General features: G+C 39.7%; 1 protein-coding gene across 1 annotated transcript in view; it reads right to left on the reverse strand.

Moving 5' to 3' along the window:
* The window catches only part of ITPR2 (inositol 1,4,5-trisphosphate receptor type 2), a 445,246-nt gene that overhangs the window by 293,909 nt on the left and 135,132 nt on the right, over positions 1–16,205 (reverse strand). The window contains exons 15-21 of the mRNA XM_036889596.2: positions 15,258–15,419; positions 10,847–11,019; positions 9,722–9,841; positions 9,420–9,605; positions 8,027–8,278; positions 7,429–7,573; positions 5,789–5,939 (exon numbers count right to left, since the gene is read on the reverse strand). Of these exons, the coding sequence (XP_036745491.2) occupies positions 5,789–5,939; positions 7,429–7,573; positions 8,027–8,278; positions 9,420–9,605; positions 9,722–9,841; positions 10,847–11,019; positions 15,258–15,419 (1,189 nt within the window). The remainder of the gene's footprint in view (positions 1–5,788; positions 5,940–7,428; positions 7,574–8,026; positions 8,279–9,419; positions 9,606–9,721; positions 9,842–10,846; positions 11,020–15,257; positions 15,420–16,205) is intronic.

Here is a 16,205-nt window from a genome sequence, read left to right on the forward strand (position 1 = left end):
GTCAGGCAAAGCAAACTGACTCAACAACACGGCCTGCTGGGACTGAACACATTTGTTTGAAAACAGTATTTCCTTTTTCTTCAGTGAGTACACAGCCAATGAAAGGTGCTGGATTGATAGTTGTGAAGATCAGATCTTCTGTTTCACTGCAGTAAAAGCCAAGGCACTGCCAGCTCCCCGTGCCTCCCCGTCGGTACGCCTGGATAATTTTCTGAATGGACCACCTTTATGGCACAAAAATAAAAAGGTGCTTCTGAACCTACCAATCTCTGCCAACAATACCAACTAAAAGCCATAGTGGATGGTGAGCAGGCTCAGCCTGGGAGCTAGATTCTGACCTCCAACCGGCTCTGGGGTGAGGACAACTCGGTGACACCGGGGTGGGCTGCCCTGTATCCGAGGACCCAGGAGAGGAAAACTTCTGTAACTGCCACTTTCCAAGACAACCATCCCCACCACCTCAAACACTATCACCGACATCTCCGCCTACAGGACGTCCCGGAGAAACCAGTGAATGGTGTGCGCGCGCACCCTGTGACAGACGGGAGCCCAGAGACAGGCACGGAACGCAACTCCAGGAACCGCACGCCGTTTCCTCCTGGACAGACTCCTCCTCTGTCCCCTGGGGTCTGACCTGACAACTACAGAACACATTTCTCTCAATGTCCAGCCCCAGCTGCGCAGGAGCAGAGTTAGCAAGCAGTAAGTGGATGAGAGGATGAAAAGAGAAAGATCTGGCTCTACTGCCCAAAATCGTCCAGACACAGTAGGAGAAAAGAAAACTGTTATCACATACTTGAAGGAATCGGTCTGTCTAGCAGCAATGCTTATAAAATTATTTTCTATTTTTTTTTTAATTCTGCTTTGCCAAAGACTTCCAATTGAAATAAAGTTTCCCTAAAATAGGAAAATACAATCCAGATCATTTGAGTAAAAAAGATCCAAGAGGATGACACAGTGCGTATTGTCAGGTGCAACATCGCTATGGCCCCCAAGTCGCCCTTTAAGACACCAGTTCTGTTTTACCCCAGGGCCTTTACATAGGCTGAGATTTCCTATGTGGCATCAACCTCTGTCCGATCCTGGACCACAGGACTTTTTCCCAGGCTTGACAGTCCTGTCTCTGCATTTGGAGACTCCAGAAATGTGTTCTCTCTTGCTCTTTTGTTAAGACTTCATAGAATCTAACAGAACTTTTGTCAGGAATTTATACTCTGATAGAACTCAGCTATAATAACACACCTCCAAGTGGAGTTCCTTGTTAGTTGTTAGATCATGGTTTGAGTTTGAAGTGTCATCTTACATATAATAAATGATCTTCCTTCTTGGCTAATTATTTAAGCTACTAACTTCTCTGTTTTGAAGTACTTTGCAATTTAAGGGAAGACTAGCAAGAATACGAAGAACTCATAATGCCCTCTGCCAAGATTTATTACATCCACAAATTCTGCCACCTTTGTTTCTTCTCTCTTTTCATACATATTCTATCTTTCCTGCACTATTTGAGAGTTACTTCCAGACATCACATCATGACCTCAATTCTCAATTCTTCAGTATGTATTTGCTATAAACAAGTACATTCTCTTATTTAACCAGAGTACAATCACAAAATTTGGGAAATGGATATAATACTACAACCTAATGTACAATCTATATTCAGATTTGACCAACTGCACCAATAATGTCTTCTGTAGGTAATATTTTTCTGATCCCCAATCACCTATTGTAGTTGTCATGTCTCTTTAATCTGGAACAGTTTCTCAGTCTGTCTTTCATGGCACTGATATTTTTGAAAGTTCAAACCAACTGTTCTATTACGCAGCCCACAATCTGTACTTGCCTGATAATTCCTCATGATTAGCTGGAGATACTGATTTTTGTCAGGAATACTAAATACGTGATGTTATGTCCTTCTCCGTGCATATAGAGTCACACGATGCTGCTCTGTCCTGGTTTTTCTTATATCTTAAACTCAGTATTTTGTTTACTAAGCCTGAAGAGTATCTATTAGACTGACACCCTACCTAAGTGTTAACTTTAACAAAAATCGATGAACCAAAATTCTTACATCAGTAACAATTTTTCTAAAATATTAGCTCATTGGACTAATAAATAATCAAGTGGTAGAAAGGATAGGAAGACTAATTTCTTATGCTTTAATTTTTAGCAATGCAACTAAATTACTAATGGATCCTAGGCAAATTATTTAACCTCCCTGAACATGCTTTTCTATATTGGTACTTTAAAATTTTTCACAAAACAATCTGAAATCCATGCATAATTCTCTTACACATGCATACTGGCACCTTTTTAGCAACTAATGTAGCCCTGTGAGGTATATTCTTTTCTATTTTAGATAATGTAAATAAAGACACATATTCACTTTACAAATTCAATCAAAATTCAAATTGTAGGGCTACAAAACTCCAAAACTCAGGCTTCTCCAACCTTCTCTCCTACTACTGTCCCCCTCTCACCTGACCTCAGCCACACAGTCCGTCCTGCTGCTGCTCACGCATGCCAAGCTTACTCTGCCTCGGGGCTGTCTTCCTTGGTGCATGTAGGTCTCTGCTCAAATGTCAGAAAGGCTGTTCCGTCCAATCAGCTAAAAATAACTGCTGCTCCCTTATTTCCTCATTCTCCATATTGCCCTTCTTCATTTTCTTCAGAGCATTATCTAACATTACATTGTATATTCTTTTTCTTTTTTCTGACTGTGTCCCCCAAAAGGGGGAGGATGAGATTATTCCTTATTATTGTCTGTCTTCCCTGGGACTAAGGGCTTTATTTAAGCTCACCATATATTCTCGGTGAGTAGAACATGCAATTGCTCAATAAATGCTTAGTAAGCAAATTAATTAATGTCTCTCAGCTGAAAGACTGATAAAGGTATCCAAAGATGAATGAAGTTCATGAGACAATATGAGAATTATAAAAAACGTAAGAATAAAAAAGGTGTCTTAAAGGGCAGACATGCTGCCCTGGACAGTGGAGAATGCAAACAAGATATTAGCAAATTTTCAGAGAACAGTAAAATACTTTTGTTTAGGGTAAAACTCTGAAAAAAGACCAGAAGCACTGAGACCAAAAGTCAAGATTAATTTCAAAAGTCTTTAAGGATGGTTCAGGTCAAAGCAAACTGGGAATTACACAGGCATCATACCAGGGAGCATCTTTCCTTTCCTCTTCTCTCCTTGTGCTTTCACAGGGCCTCCCTCTCCCGCTTCCTACCTCCTCTGAATTTATACTATATAAAACAGTTCTGTTATGCTTTGTCTTAGAGATCACCATTCTGGACAATTTCACCATGTAGAATTCAGGTTATTTTTTATTTACAGAATGTTCTCTTGGATTTTAATTGTAAACATCAGTTCTGTTTCATCGTTTTGTTTTCTTTCTCTGACTACGCCAATTATTCAGATACTGGCTCTTCTTTGCCTGTCTTCCATTTCGACCACTTTCTCTCTGACCCTCTTTACTTGCCTCTTTGTATCACTGGCATTCGTGTCATTGCCCTGCCCTTCTTCAATGGTGCTTATTACACTTTCATTCAAATCTCTTCTCCCTTTGACACTTTGTAATTCACTATGTATTTCTAAAGAAAAAATATAAAGTCCACCATTTTATTCTGCTTCTTTCCTGAGTCCAATCAACTTTCATTTCACTTCTTTGGGTTCTTGGCCCAATTCTAACCTAAGTTTTTGAATGTATGCTTCAAGGTGTTTTTCATATTCCAATGTTACTTGAAGATATTTAATTCAGTATAGATTTATAATTTTTTTCATGTTACAATTTTTTCTCTTTCATGGTTGCTTTCTAGAGAGGAATTTCCATTAAAGGAAATGTTTTGATTCTCCATTCTATTTGATCTTACAGTAGTTTCATATAGACAAAGAATGACTATATCTATAGACTTCTTGGACAAAGTTGACAAAATGACATAATCTTTCGTTCAAAAGCACCCTCTCCTGTCAGAGTTGTGAAGTGCAGTGTTTTTAACTTGGTTTCCAGTGGTGGGGGCAATGGGAACGAGATTATGTTTCTATCCTTCTCTTTGATCTTGTGGTATTCCGGATTTCCCTACCTTGCTTCTTTTTACCTCCACCAACAAGACTCTGAAGAGTGCCTCTCCTGGGCATTAACCTCATTCATTCCTAGGGGCATTATTTTTCTATAACTGCTACCTGTGTGCTTCTAAGGCCCCTCCTCTCTACTCAGTGCTCTTATCCACTTGGACTCTCTTTCAATATTTTCACACTTAGCACAGACTCTCTCTTTCTGAGGGTAATGTGCACTCAGTCCCTTCTTGCCACTTCCACATGGTTTTTCTGGAACCACCTAACTGTCCACAAAGGCTTGTAGCCAGAACCTGTAAGATAGCCCTACTGAAAACTGATGTTATTTTTCTACTTAAATAACTGAAGTTTGTATTGTCCTCTGTCTTTTAGCTTGGTGAAAGTGAGGAATTTGTGTGGTTTACCTTGCTTCTCATCGATCTGTACAAATTTCTGGAAGATGGAGAAGGAAATGAGATTTAGGCAGCAGCAATTAATTATTTCAGCTACCTGGAAGTTGCTCATTTATAATTCTCATCTAGGTATTTCTTCCTGTGTCTGAAATTAGGTTTCTGGTTTTCCTTTTTGAATCTTGTAATGGATACTGCAGTGGACACACTGTGTGCTCTCTCCAGTCCAGAGCTGAAGCATCTACTCTCTCAGTTGCTAGGCATGACTATTGACTTCCATGGCTCAGCTGTCATTAAAAGCGGCCCTCAGTCAAAGGGAACTGCTTTACCTAAGGTCACACACCCCCCTCCATGATGAAGCCAATGGCTTCATCAGCAGTCAGTGCCTGCCTGATGTAAGGATACGAAACTCAGCCCCTCTGCCTTAATCTGTGACAGCTCTGAAGAGCTATCCCAGCTCCAGAGCGCCCTCTAGGATCAGCTGAGGTCTCAGGTGTAACTGCACTGTTAATCAGCTTCTCTGTCAGCCCAGTCCTACCCTCCTCGCTTCCTTACAGGTATACAGCTTGAATACATTCTTCAGTATGCCTTCTGCAAACAATTCTCTACCTCAGGGTATTTTCACGGCATCCATCCTAAGACAATTACCACCAAAAAACTTTTTATTGAGTTATGAGACAGGCACTGTTATGAGTGCTTTAACTGTACTGTATACATTCACTTCTCACAAGGAAACTGTGAGGAGGGTATTACTATTATCATCTTCATATCTCAGATGAGAAAAGAAACTCAGAGAAAGTAATTACCTTGCCTGAATTAATAAGTGGTAAAGGCAGGACTTGAACACAGACCCTCTGACTCAAAGGCCCATTCTCTTGTCCACTCCACTTACAGCCTTACACACTGGCTTTGCATTCACTGCTTCTCTGGTAGGACCTTTAATGTGCCCATTCTTTGCATTTTTCTATGCCCTGCCATGAAGCATAGCCACATATGCTTTGTGATACATACCAGAATGATCATAAATATGAAGATGTTTTTAATTTTAACAACACATTTTCACTAGTGAATTGACCATAATGTCACCTTCTTAAGATAGAACTCATTGATCTTATGAATTTGTCTTTCAAAGCTTTAGCATTGAAAACAGAGAAGCATGTTTGTAAATCCAACCTATTATCACTCAGTCCTAGTATAAAATTACTTCTCATTTGTACAATTATATTAGCAGGTACATATTAACAACCACTTCTTTGAAGATCTATTTTTTTATATCCCCTCCACATAATATCAAAAAGTCTAGTTTTTCTCAAGAATTCTTACCTCCATCTTGAAATTTACTTAATCTTTCAAAATACGATGACATGGGGGTTTGTACAATATCTAGGATAGCCAGAAGTGTTCTTGTTAGCCTTAATAATTCACTGAAACTATAAAATCCAAAATATGTAAGATTGCGAGCCAAGTGGACCACCTTAATTAAAAAAAACGGGGGGAATGGGGAAGTGAAAAAGAAAAAACGTTAGAAATTGAAATTAATATTGACTTTTTATTATCTAAATTAGTACAGGTTTTTCTGAACTTTTTCATTCTTTAACATTTAGGAATCACAATGCCTGCAAAAGCAACCCCTGAACTCTGATTTATTCAAGTTTAGAATTAAGTCCAAATGAGACCAGTCCGTCATCCCATCAAAGACCCCATGACAAGAAGATGAAGCCCCTGGTCAACAGCCATCCAGGAAGCAGGATTTTAGGTATATTAAAGAAGCCTACAATTAGAATGATTCACCTCTTAATTAAATAATAACTTTTTAAAGTTAGTAGGATACCACTTAATAAGTGGTTATATTAATGAATTACTTTAATAAATGGATGTTATCCATGAAATTTGTCCAGAAACATACGTTCCTCTGTTGCTTTGCATTCTTCTGGATACAACAAGACATAGTGAGAGCTAGCTTCCAAGATTGTCCCCAGTGTACAGTCTCCTTCCACATGGCACCAGGGATGGTCTGTGTGGCCAACACAATAGCCTCATTGATGAGGCAGAAGTGATGGCATGCCACTTCCAGGATTAGGGTGTAGAAGACTGTGACTTCTATCTTGAGCTCTCTCTCTCTCTTTCTCTCTTTCTCTTTCTCTCTCTCTCTCTCTCTCTCTCTCTCTCTCTCTCTCTCTCTCTCTCTCGTGGCTTGCTCTGTGGGAAGCCAGGTGCCATGCCATAAGGACACAGGCAGCCTATGGAAAGGCCCACATAGCAAGATGAGGAATTTTAGTCAACAGCCAGCAAGGAAGTTATGGCCACCAACAATCACGAGTGGGCTTAGAGGCAGATCGCCTAGCCCCAGATGACTGCAATCCCAGTCAACAGTTTGACTGCAACCTCACAAGATACCCTGAGCCAGAACCGCTCCACTGAGCTTTTCCAGATTCCTGACCCACAGAAACTGGGCAATAATAAATGCTTGTTGCTGCGGGCTGCTAATTTTGGGGATGATTTGTTACATACCAGAAGGTACTTAAAACACCAAGTATGAAGTAATAGATCTTTTCTCTAATTTTTGTCACCACATTCCCAAAATGATATTGAAACCACAGGTATTTCAATTGAGTTTAATGAGGCTAAAGATACCATCTCCATGGAGAGGGGGAAAAAATGTATCCAAACATACTATAAAGTATGCAAAGCTGTCTTTGTTCATTAAATGCAATACAGCTTACATAATAAGTGAAAACCAAAAAAAAAACAGCAGATAACAATTATAAATAAAGTATTTTTACTGGACATCAGGTAGAATTAAAGCATAAATCTTTCAACCAATACACCTTCATGAACTAAACTACCCAGTTACCAAACTATCCTAACTATTAGAGGGAAATAAATCTTTGATGATCATTGTATCTAATTTTTGACAGGGAAAACAGAGCAGTCTCACAAATGAATGGTTTAAAAAAAAATACCTCAAATGTCAGTTTGTTTTTTTCTTTATCTCCAAAAGGAAAGGGCTGATTTACAACTTCTTTTAGGTATTCCTCAACAAATTCCATCGTCAGGGCAAATTTCCTCTTCATATCATTTCTGGAACAGTCTGTTATAGAATCATACCTGGAAAGACAGGTAGAATATAAAGCAAGTTAAATTGATTGTAATCATTTAAAAAGGGGAAAATATACGTATTTAACCTCCTGGCTTCTTCATCATAGGTAACTTACTTAATCTTTCTAAACATTGTGTCCTCACCTGTAAAACAGGGTTATTGTGAAATCAGTGAATATATGTAAAGCACTTAACTCAGAATCTACTGTAATATTAAGCACTTAACAAGCTGTTACTCCTGGTATTAACATGGTGTCTGTTTATCAGTTTCCAGAATGATGTTTCTGTTATCAAGAGTTGTCATTTTACTCTCCAAAAACAATCTTATTTGCATTTGAAAGATTAACAAGCTAAGTTTGAACACAGAAATGCCTTTCCTTTATTTCACTTCAAAATCAAAGACATTAGATTTTGAGTTCATCTGCTGAATTTAAAGTCCTCCGGAAATTGTTCCAAACATACTCATGAATTGTGATCTTTGTGGGGATTTCTGTCCAGAGCCTGGCATAGCGAACCGGCACCACGGACTCCTGGGGGTCCCGATCAACGTGCATATGGAGCATAAGGCGGCAAAATGATGCTCGGAGGTCAAATGGCAGGCTCTCATCTGACACACACCGCAGGATCAAATCGACAGAGAGCTGTGTTGAAATCTGGTTTATGGCCAAATACTGGCGATCCAAGCACATCCTTGCAAAGAGGTTTAGCTGATACCTTAAAGATATTAAACATACTACATTATTTGTCCTATCTGAAAAAGGTTCTTAAACATCACAGTACCAATCAGTATGTACTTTATGGCACCAGTATTTCCAAATGTATGTGATGGAGTCTAATTCTTTTGCTAGTCAGTTAAGTGATCAAATGACAACACATACATGAAACTGTCTCTATGGCTGTTCAGTTATGATTCCCTTACTTGTTCCAGCAAAATGCATCTAGTGGAGAGGGTCATTAGGCTCTCAGCTCTTGGTGCTCTTGCTGTCCTAGGATTACAAATACACTAAGCCTGAAGGCTATGGGTAGCAGCTCACGTGAATCCATTTTTCCCTGCCTTCCCCAGTCAGCTATGGGCTCTAATATCTACACTCTAAATTTAGATCCATTCAGTTCTCAAATGTGATCAATCCAGGCAGTATCAGTACATGTGGAGTCATCAGCCTCTGAGATTAAGAATTAGCCTTTGGCTTTGTTGCGATAGCTGCAGAAACCAGAGGACTCGAAGCATTCTCTGCCTTTCTCAGATTCCTACCACTGGGGCCCGCTTTGGCCCAATGCCTTCTACCTTGGATTTCTATCCCTTAAACTCAAAAACACCAGCTGGGTTCTTGCTCCCAATATTCTGACCACCAGGAACTACCATCAGAACTTGTGCTGCTCTATGCGACCGCTGAACTTTCCTAATAATAGACACCACATTCTCCTAAGCCCTTGACCTCCACATCTTCATAAGCACAGTATACCTGCCTATTGGCTAACTCTGCCTGAGGCCATCTCTGTGGTGGGACCAGCTTTCCCAGCCCACTTCATCTCCCTCCCTCTCTCTCAACTCCATCCCCTAGGTCCCAACATGTCTCTCGTCTGCCCTGACTCCCATCAAAGTAGGAAAAAGCCCTCTGCTGCACAACTCCAAACTAGTGGAAAATCAGAAAAACCAAGTGCTATGTGTGGAAAACACAGATGTTAACATTCATTTTGGATATTTTAAATAATACTCAGTATTTCTGCTATGCTAGTTCTGACTTTTTTAATTTCCTGTTCATAAATACCTGCCTTTTTGAGGTTTCAGAGAATCATCTCACCATGAGTACGTGAGCTGGAGAATTAGAATACAATTCTCTCTTCAATACCTCACCTGTAATAGGTAAGAACTTCTAAATCAGCCTTGGTCCCTTCTTTGGCTTCCTGAGCCAGGTGCCTGATGGCTTTGCCGTGAGGTTCCTTGTTGCTATCGATCCAGTAGAGCCAGACCTCTTCATCATCAATGTCGTCAGAAAGGATGGCACTCTCCATGGGGTTGTCCACTTGCATTGAGACCAGCCTTGAATTAAATTACACATACAAAATCTATTAAGAAGCTCACTTACAAACATGATAAGGAATCCCAACACTGACAAATAATGAACCGAAAAAGATTCCCCCATCATCTGGGCTTACTTAGTTTGAATGAGAATGTCTGCATTGCCAGGGCTCAACATAAATTTACAGATGAGTTCCTGCGTTACAGGTATAGCGGTGGTATTAGACACACACAGATCTGATAAATAATCCAAAAACCTGGCAAGAGAAAAAAAAGTGACAGTGAACATTAAGAAAAAACACTCCATAAAATGATCAGAGTAAAAATGTACTTGGGGATAAAACGAAAGTAACTTTTTAGGTCTGTTCTTCATATTATTTCCATGCAACATTTTTTCTAATGTGTTGCTTATCTACCACATCGTTAGAAACAAATCAAATACCCAATTATTTGTATTTAGTACAAATCTTGTTTCAAGAAAGGATTAGGTTTGCTCCCGCTTTTTTAGTGATATTCATCCCACAGCACTTGGCTCATTATTACGTTTAGAAAATCTGCCTACAAGTGAGAAGACTCCAGAACTGAAAATCAAAACAAAACAGATCAAAGCTAATAATCCAAGTAAAACAGGAATGAAAGTGAGTATGGCCAAGTTGAGTCAGAGACCCATTTCTACCTTATAACATTTATTTGCTGCATTATTTGCTACAAAATTATTAATTATTAATAGAATTTTAATTATTATTTGCTGAAAAATTAAATTCATCAGTCTGGTTGATTTCTCTGTATTCATCTCTCCCGCACAAGACAGCACAGTGCAATAGAAAGAGAATTTGACGTGAAGTCAGAACTCTTGATTTACCTCACATTCTGTTCCTGACTAGCGGGCTATTCTCGGGTAAAGTTGCTCTCTAGCCACTACTTTGTCATTTCAACTCTAAAATGTGGATAATAATAAATAACCAATGTACTTCATATGAGAAAGCACAAGACAGTGAATAAAAACATATTTTGAAAAACTACAAAGTACTATAAAAACATAAGTCAGAGTGAAACCACTTATATTTAAATATGTCTATAAAGGGTTTTGATCTATGAAGTAATAATTCTTTCTGATACATGATTATTATAGCAATAAGCCCAACTGAGTTTTGTCCATGAAAGTTAATAGTATGAAAGAATTCTAATTTTAAAAAGTTTTAAAAATCAAGCAAAAAGCCACAGTCCCCCGAGTAAAGAACACTGCCTGAACCACTTCCGACCTTGGCTCACGATTTCTCCTCAGCAAACTGACAAATGTTTCTATTTCTTTTGCTGTGATATGTTTCTCTAGTAGTTTTCTGTTGTTGTGCAACAAAGCTGTGATGGTATCTTCTGCCAAAATATCATAGCCGATCTGGGACTGCATGACACAGAAATTCTTAGCAATATATTCCTGCAAAAAGAAAGGCTGTCAGAATGCGCTGCCAAACAGCTGAGAAACAGAAGGTTCCATTAGGATCGGCAACACTGATTAATTTATTCATAACAGAAAAGTCACTAAAAATTACTGTCAAAGAAGAGCAAGTGAACAATTCTTCAATATATAGGACTTTTGAGGAAGGAAAGGAAAACACATTAGCATATACCTAATTTACATTATAACAACAAGTTACATACCTCCAAACACTTTATAATATGGGGACTTGCACTCTTGTAAGTGGGAAAAACAAAATAAACCTAGTCAAAATAATTGTTTATGCCATGCTGATTGAGGATTTCACCAGTGTAACAAAGGCCCTTCTTCTAACACAAAAAGTCCTAAGAGAAGATCGTGGCATAATCATAGATGTGAAAATGACTCTCATTTTGTTCAGCAAACATGAGATCTATACTGTTACATGAAGATCCCCGGTGAACTTGGGTGATGTCTTTTTTGTACATATACCACCATGATCTCTTAGATCTCCTCTTTAAAAGAATAAATTTCATACCACTTTTTGTCTTTAAAAAGCTATCCAACAAGATAATATGATTAATCACTTTATTGATCTGAACTGTTTATCCAGTGGGTATTTCTTGAAAACCTACTACATTCCAGGCACTGTTTGAGAGACTAAACATAGACAGTGAACAGGACAGATCAGCTCTCACGGAGCTTATACGCTAGTGAGAAAAAAAGGCAGGAAGTGAGTTGATGAATACGATCATCCTACATGTCAATGAGTGACATGGAGCAGAGGGATGGGAAAAGTGGCAACTTAGGTGGGGTAGGGGCTGAAGAAAGAGTTAAGCTAGGATGGAAATGATTATCAGGATGCAAAGATGGAAATGATAAAAAGTAGGCAGCCAGGGGACAGAAACCATCTAGGCAGCGGGAGTAACAGTGGAAAAGCTCTGTGGCGGCGGAACCACACTTTCGGTATTCTAAAAGCAAAAGGTCGCCTCTGTGGCTAGAGGGCAATAAATGAGGAGAATGCAAGAAGTAAACATGGAGATAAAGGTCCTTGAAAGCCAGGGTAGAAGAGAAAAATGTTACTGTAAGAGAGGAGAAAGCCACTGGGGAGTTTCGATCGTGCGTTATTTAACCTACCCCTTATTCTTCACACCAACTCTCCTATATCCCAAGCCGCTGTTGCTCAGTTCCCACATTCTGTGTACAAGCAAGACATCTCACACAAGCACAGAACGTAAGCACTGCCCCTTCGACAACGAAAAGTTGTCACTTCAATTTCTTAAGGATTCTCCTTGCGGATGTACCTGTGTTTCTAAAATGGGAGGATTTATTGATTAGACAATGTTTTGGGGTTAGGTAAAATTTACTGGAACCTATCTATTCCTTGAAAATGATATTGGCCGTACAAATGTAATTTTATCTGAGGCAGCAATTTTGTGGCCTTCTCAAAATGATGGCTTTATTTTGGGTAGCCAGTTAAGTAATGTATTCTGTTAGTGTATTCATTTTAAAGGTATGTATTGATTTATTTATTACACTTTTTTAAGACTACTGTAATCATACTTCAGTATAAGGCAAACCTCCAAGATGTGTGATGTAGATCAAATTAAATGAGAGTTGATACCAAGTTCTATAAATAATAGTAAACAGAGATTCAGTATTAAATACTTGGGTTGGCATCAAATCACAAAAGACTTCCCATTTAGGACTCTACAAAACATAGGTGAGGATAAACGAAAACAAGGTAATTATACAAAAAACAGAATGCATTCCCACGTACATTTTTAAATCATCCTCTTAAAACATCAGAAAGCTGCTTTATACTTCATGCAAAGCATTCGTAATTCAACAGAAATGAGAAAAATATTTTCAACCAGCACTGAGAGTCAATTGAACATGCACAAGAATGTGAGGGAAGATAACATCTGATCCTCTGAATGCTGGGTGGGATTCTGTATTCTTTTGTCAGTTCAACAATCTACATCTTGGGGAGACATTCCAAGAGAGAGAAAAGATGGCCTGTCCACAGTCATATGCTCTGAGGAAGCCTGGAAAGCAGGTCCCCTGAAGTGAGTAAACACTTACCTTGGGACGTGATGGGCTAAGGTAGGGTGATAAAGGAGAGGAGAAATCCCAGAAGCAGAATGTGGGGGGGGGGCGGGGGGGTGTTTCCGGTTGTCAGAAGAACTGAGTGTTTTCAGAGGAGAAACGGCACACACCTCAGCACACAGGGCCCACGAAGCCCCAGCTGAGACCCAGAGGAATGAGCCAGAGCTCCGCGTGCCTGACCTTGAGGGGCTGAGAAAGGACACCAGTTAGGGTGTGCTGCCTGGGCAGCCGGCTAGGGACCGGCAGAGCGAATACACCCGAGATGGGGCACTGAAGCCCAGGGCGGTGCTGTAGGAAGGAGTGGGGAGCCCCCCAGGACCCTTCCAGAGGCTGAGCACTGTCAACGATGGCCCACTCTGGGCTGACGGGACTGAGCGCGCCAGGTAAACTCTGTAGACCTGTTGATTATTCTCAATGAATTCAGTCTCTCTGACACAGCACTGCTTGGGCATACAGAGCGGCGGCCCGTCTAGCAAAGTATATCTTTCCAGACCCAAGAAGAAGAATAGGCCAGGTGGAGTACACTGAGCAACCTCTAGCCGCACCCCCACCCAAGACCCCACCTCTCACACTGGAGGCTTCCGGCACACTGGTTCTCTGACTGCTGGAAAATCTGTCACTCAATGTTCCGGAACTTAAGTTTTCTTCCACTAAAGTGAGACTAACTCTACCTACTTTCCCTTGCCATCTTAAAGGAATGCCGTGACGCTGGGGAAAAGAATTCCAAGGACAGCATTTTCAATTGGAAAGAAAGATGTTTATAACTAGGATTACATTAAAAAGTATTTAAGGATTTGTGCATATCGCTCCCCCCTTCACTTTTGCTCCTTGCCATATTATTTATCTTCTGACTAATCTGTTTTATGTATTCTTTTTTAGTCCTTTTCAAAAAGAATGTCAAAGCCAATGTAGTTCAACGCATTTTTCTTAAAGCAAATTCTTTTTATTCTTCTCAGAAACTTTCAAACCACTAAGAGGCAATAGTGTGAGGACTAAGAGCCTGGGTTGGACTACTGGCTCCAGTCTTAAAACTGTGCAATCTTTGGCAAGCTATTTAACCCCTCTGTGCCTCGGTTCCTCTTAACTCAGTACTAGCTGAGTGAAGTCGTGAGAAGTGCTTAGAACTGAGTCCAGTACAAAGTAGGCACTCAGTAACTACCACTAGCTATTCCCAAATAGACCCCCCTGACATCCAAGGCCCCGCGTGGCTTAGCCCAGCCGGCCTTACCAGCCTCTCTCACACCGTCTGTCCCCATAGACTAAGCTCATTGGTGAAATTGACTGATTATGGACTCTTCTCTCAAAATGGCTAAGAGAAACAAGAGATATCAATTTACCAAATGATAATCAATTTGAAAAAAATACTATTGAACACACCATAAAATATTATGGATTTTTAAGATAAAAATGAGACTTAGAAGAAGTTTCACTTACAGCTGGCAACTCTTAGCTATACCCCCAGATACACCTGGGTTCCCTGTCCTCCACAGTTAGGAACATCTTGGGACAGAAGTGTCCTTTCAGGCATCCACCCTTATTTCCTCATAGATCCTTTTTGCTAAAATGCCTGTTCCCAGACAGTTTATGAAAATGATGCTCCTCCTATGCAAATGCTTCCTGCTCCAAGCACCCTTCCCAGGTTCCCCCAGCCACAGCTGACCTCCCCTTCTGAATTCCCAACATGCTGCCATCGTCTCTCACGCCTCCTCTTTGCCTCTCCCTTATGTTTCAGATGCACATGTCCCATCTTTTCCATGGGATGATAAACTCTTTGGCATAGACATGATGACACGGTACCTCACATGGTCCTAGACATGCAAGAATGTCTCTTTCCTCTTCACCTAACGTCCCCAACACGCCTCTCACTCAGCAGGAGCTAACACCATGCACACAGAGGAACTCAGACACCCTCCTCTGAAGACTCTAGTTGCTGTCTGAATGCCTCTAATTCTAATACATACATCAGCTCAAAAATACCTATGGGTCACATCTGTGTGTTGACAATACAAAACATCTCATTACAAAGCAGAATTTCCCACTCTTGCTTTACATGTTTGGAACAGTAGCCAAAGAACCATACCCATACTTTAAATGTTAAGCAGAAGTAAAAATGAAGGTTACCGTCTGACCTGGTTTTTCCGGTAGTCCTGCTGTGAGTGTCTCAGCACCCGGTAGCAGAGCCTCAGCATGTACTTGTAGGGGGCATATCTTTGATCCCCCAGATCTTCAAGTCTCAGCATTGAGCCTTCTCCTGCTTTCTCCTTAAAGGGTGCTTTAAGAATCCCAAAAACCTGTCAAGAAAAAAAAACACCACCTATTCTGATGAGTGGAGGTACATGTTTTGCAATGTTTTAATTTTTTTTTTTACATTTATTTGTAAAACACACTGACTCAAAAAAATACTTTTGTAATATTTGATTAGAATTAATGTAAAGGGGGGCAGATTTAAGATACAGGACCAAAACAGAATAATACTGTTAAAGGGATTCCCTAAATTGAATGACAAAACCATTATTGAAACAAAATGCTTAACTTTCTTTAGTAATTGTAGTTTATTAAAACAAAAAATATAAAGATACTGGGTTGTACCAAGCTACATGAACACAATCAGCAGATAAACTAAAATATAGTTTGATTTTTATAGGCTTTATAATTACCATTATTTTCTATAATTTTCTAAAGTCAAGATAATATACAGATATTTTTTTACTTTTATCTTTTCATCTGAAACTGACATCAGAACACTGTCTCCAAATATTACCTTTAAACCTCTTTATTAAAAAGTTAATTAATTGTCATTGGTACATAAAGATATAGCCAAATCTATGAATGTATCAGCATTCAAACAAATGAAGAACCATTTGGGAAGCTGGTGGTACCCAATGACCCAGATTATTTTTGTAAGAAGGCTATAAAATACTTAAAAAGCACTGAGGAATGAAACTCTTTGGGGGAGCAAGACAGCAGGTAGGACCACCTGGAGATGAGCTGGCAGGATGAATAAACTGTGTGTGGAAGAACCCGCCTAAACAAGAGCATGAACATTAATACAAGATCATTTTATGCATAAATATGAA

The sequence above is a fragment of the Manis pentadactyla genome, chromosome 14 (genome assembly GCF_030020395.1).
Source record: "Manis pentadactyla isolate mManPen7 chromosome 14, mManPen7.hap1, whole genome shotgun sequence".
Classification (NCBI taxonomy): domain Eukaryota; kingdom Metazoa; phylum Chordata; class Mammalia; order Pholidota; family Manidae; genus Manis; species Manis pentadactyla.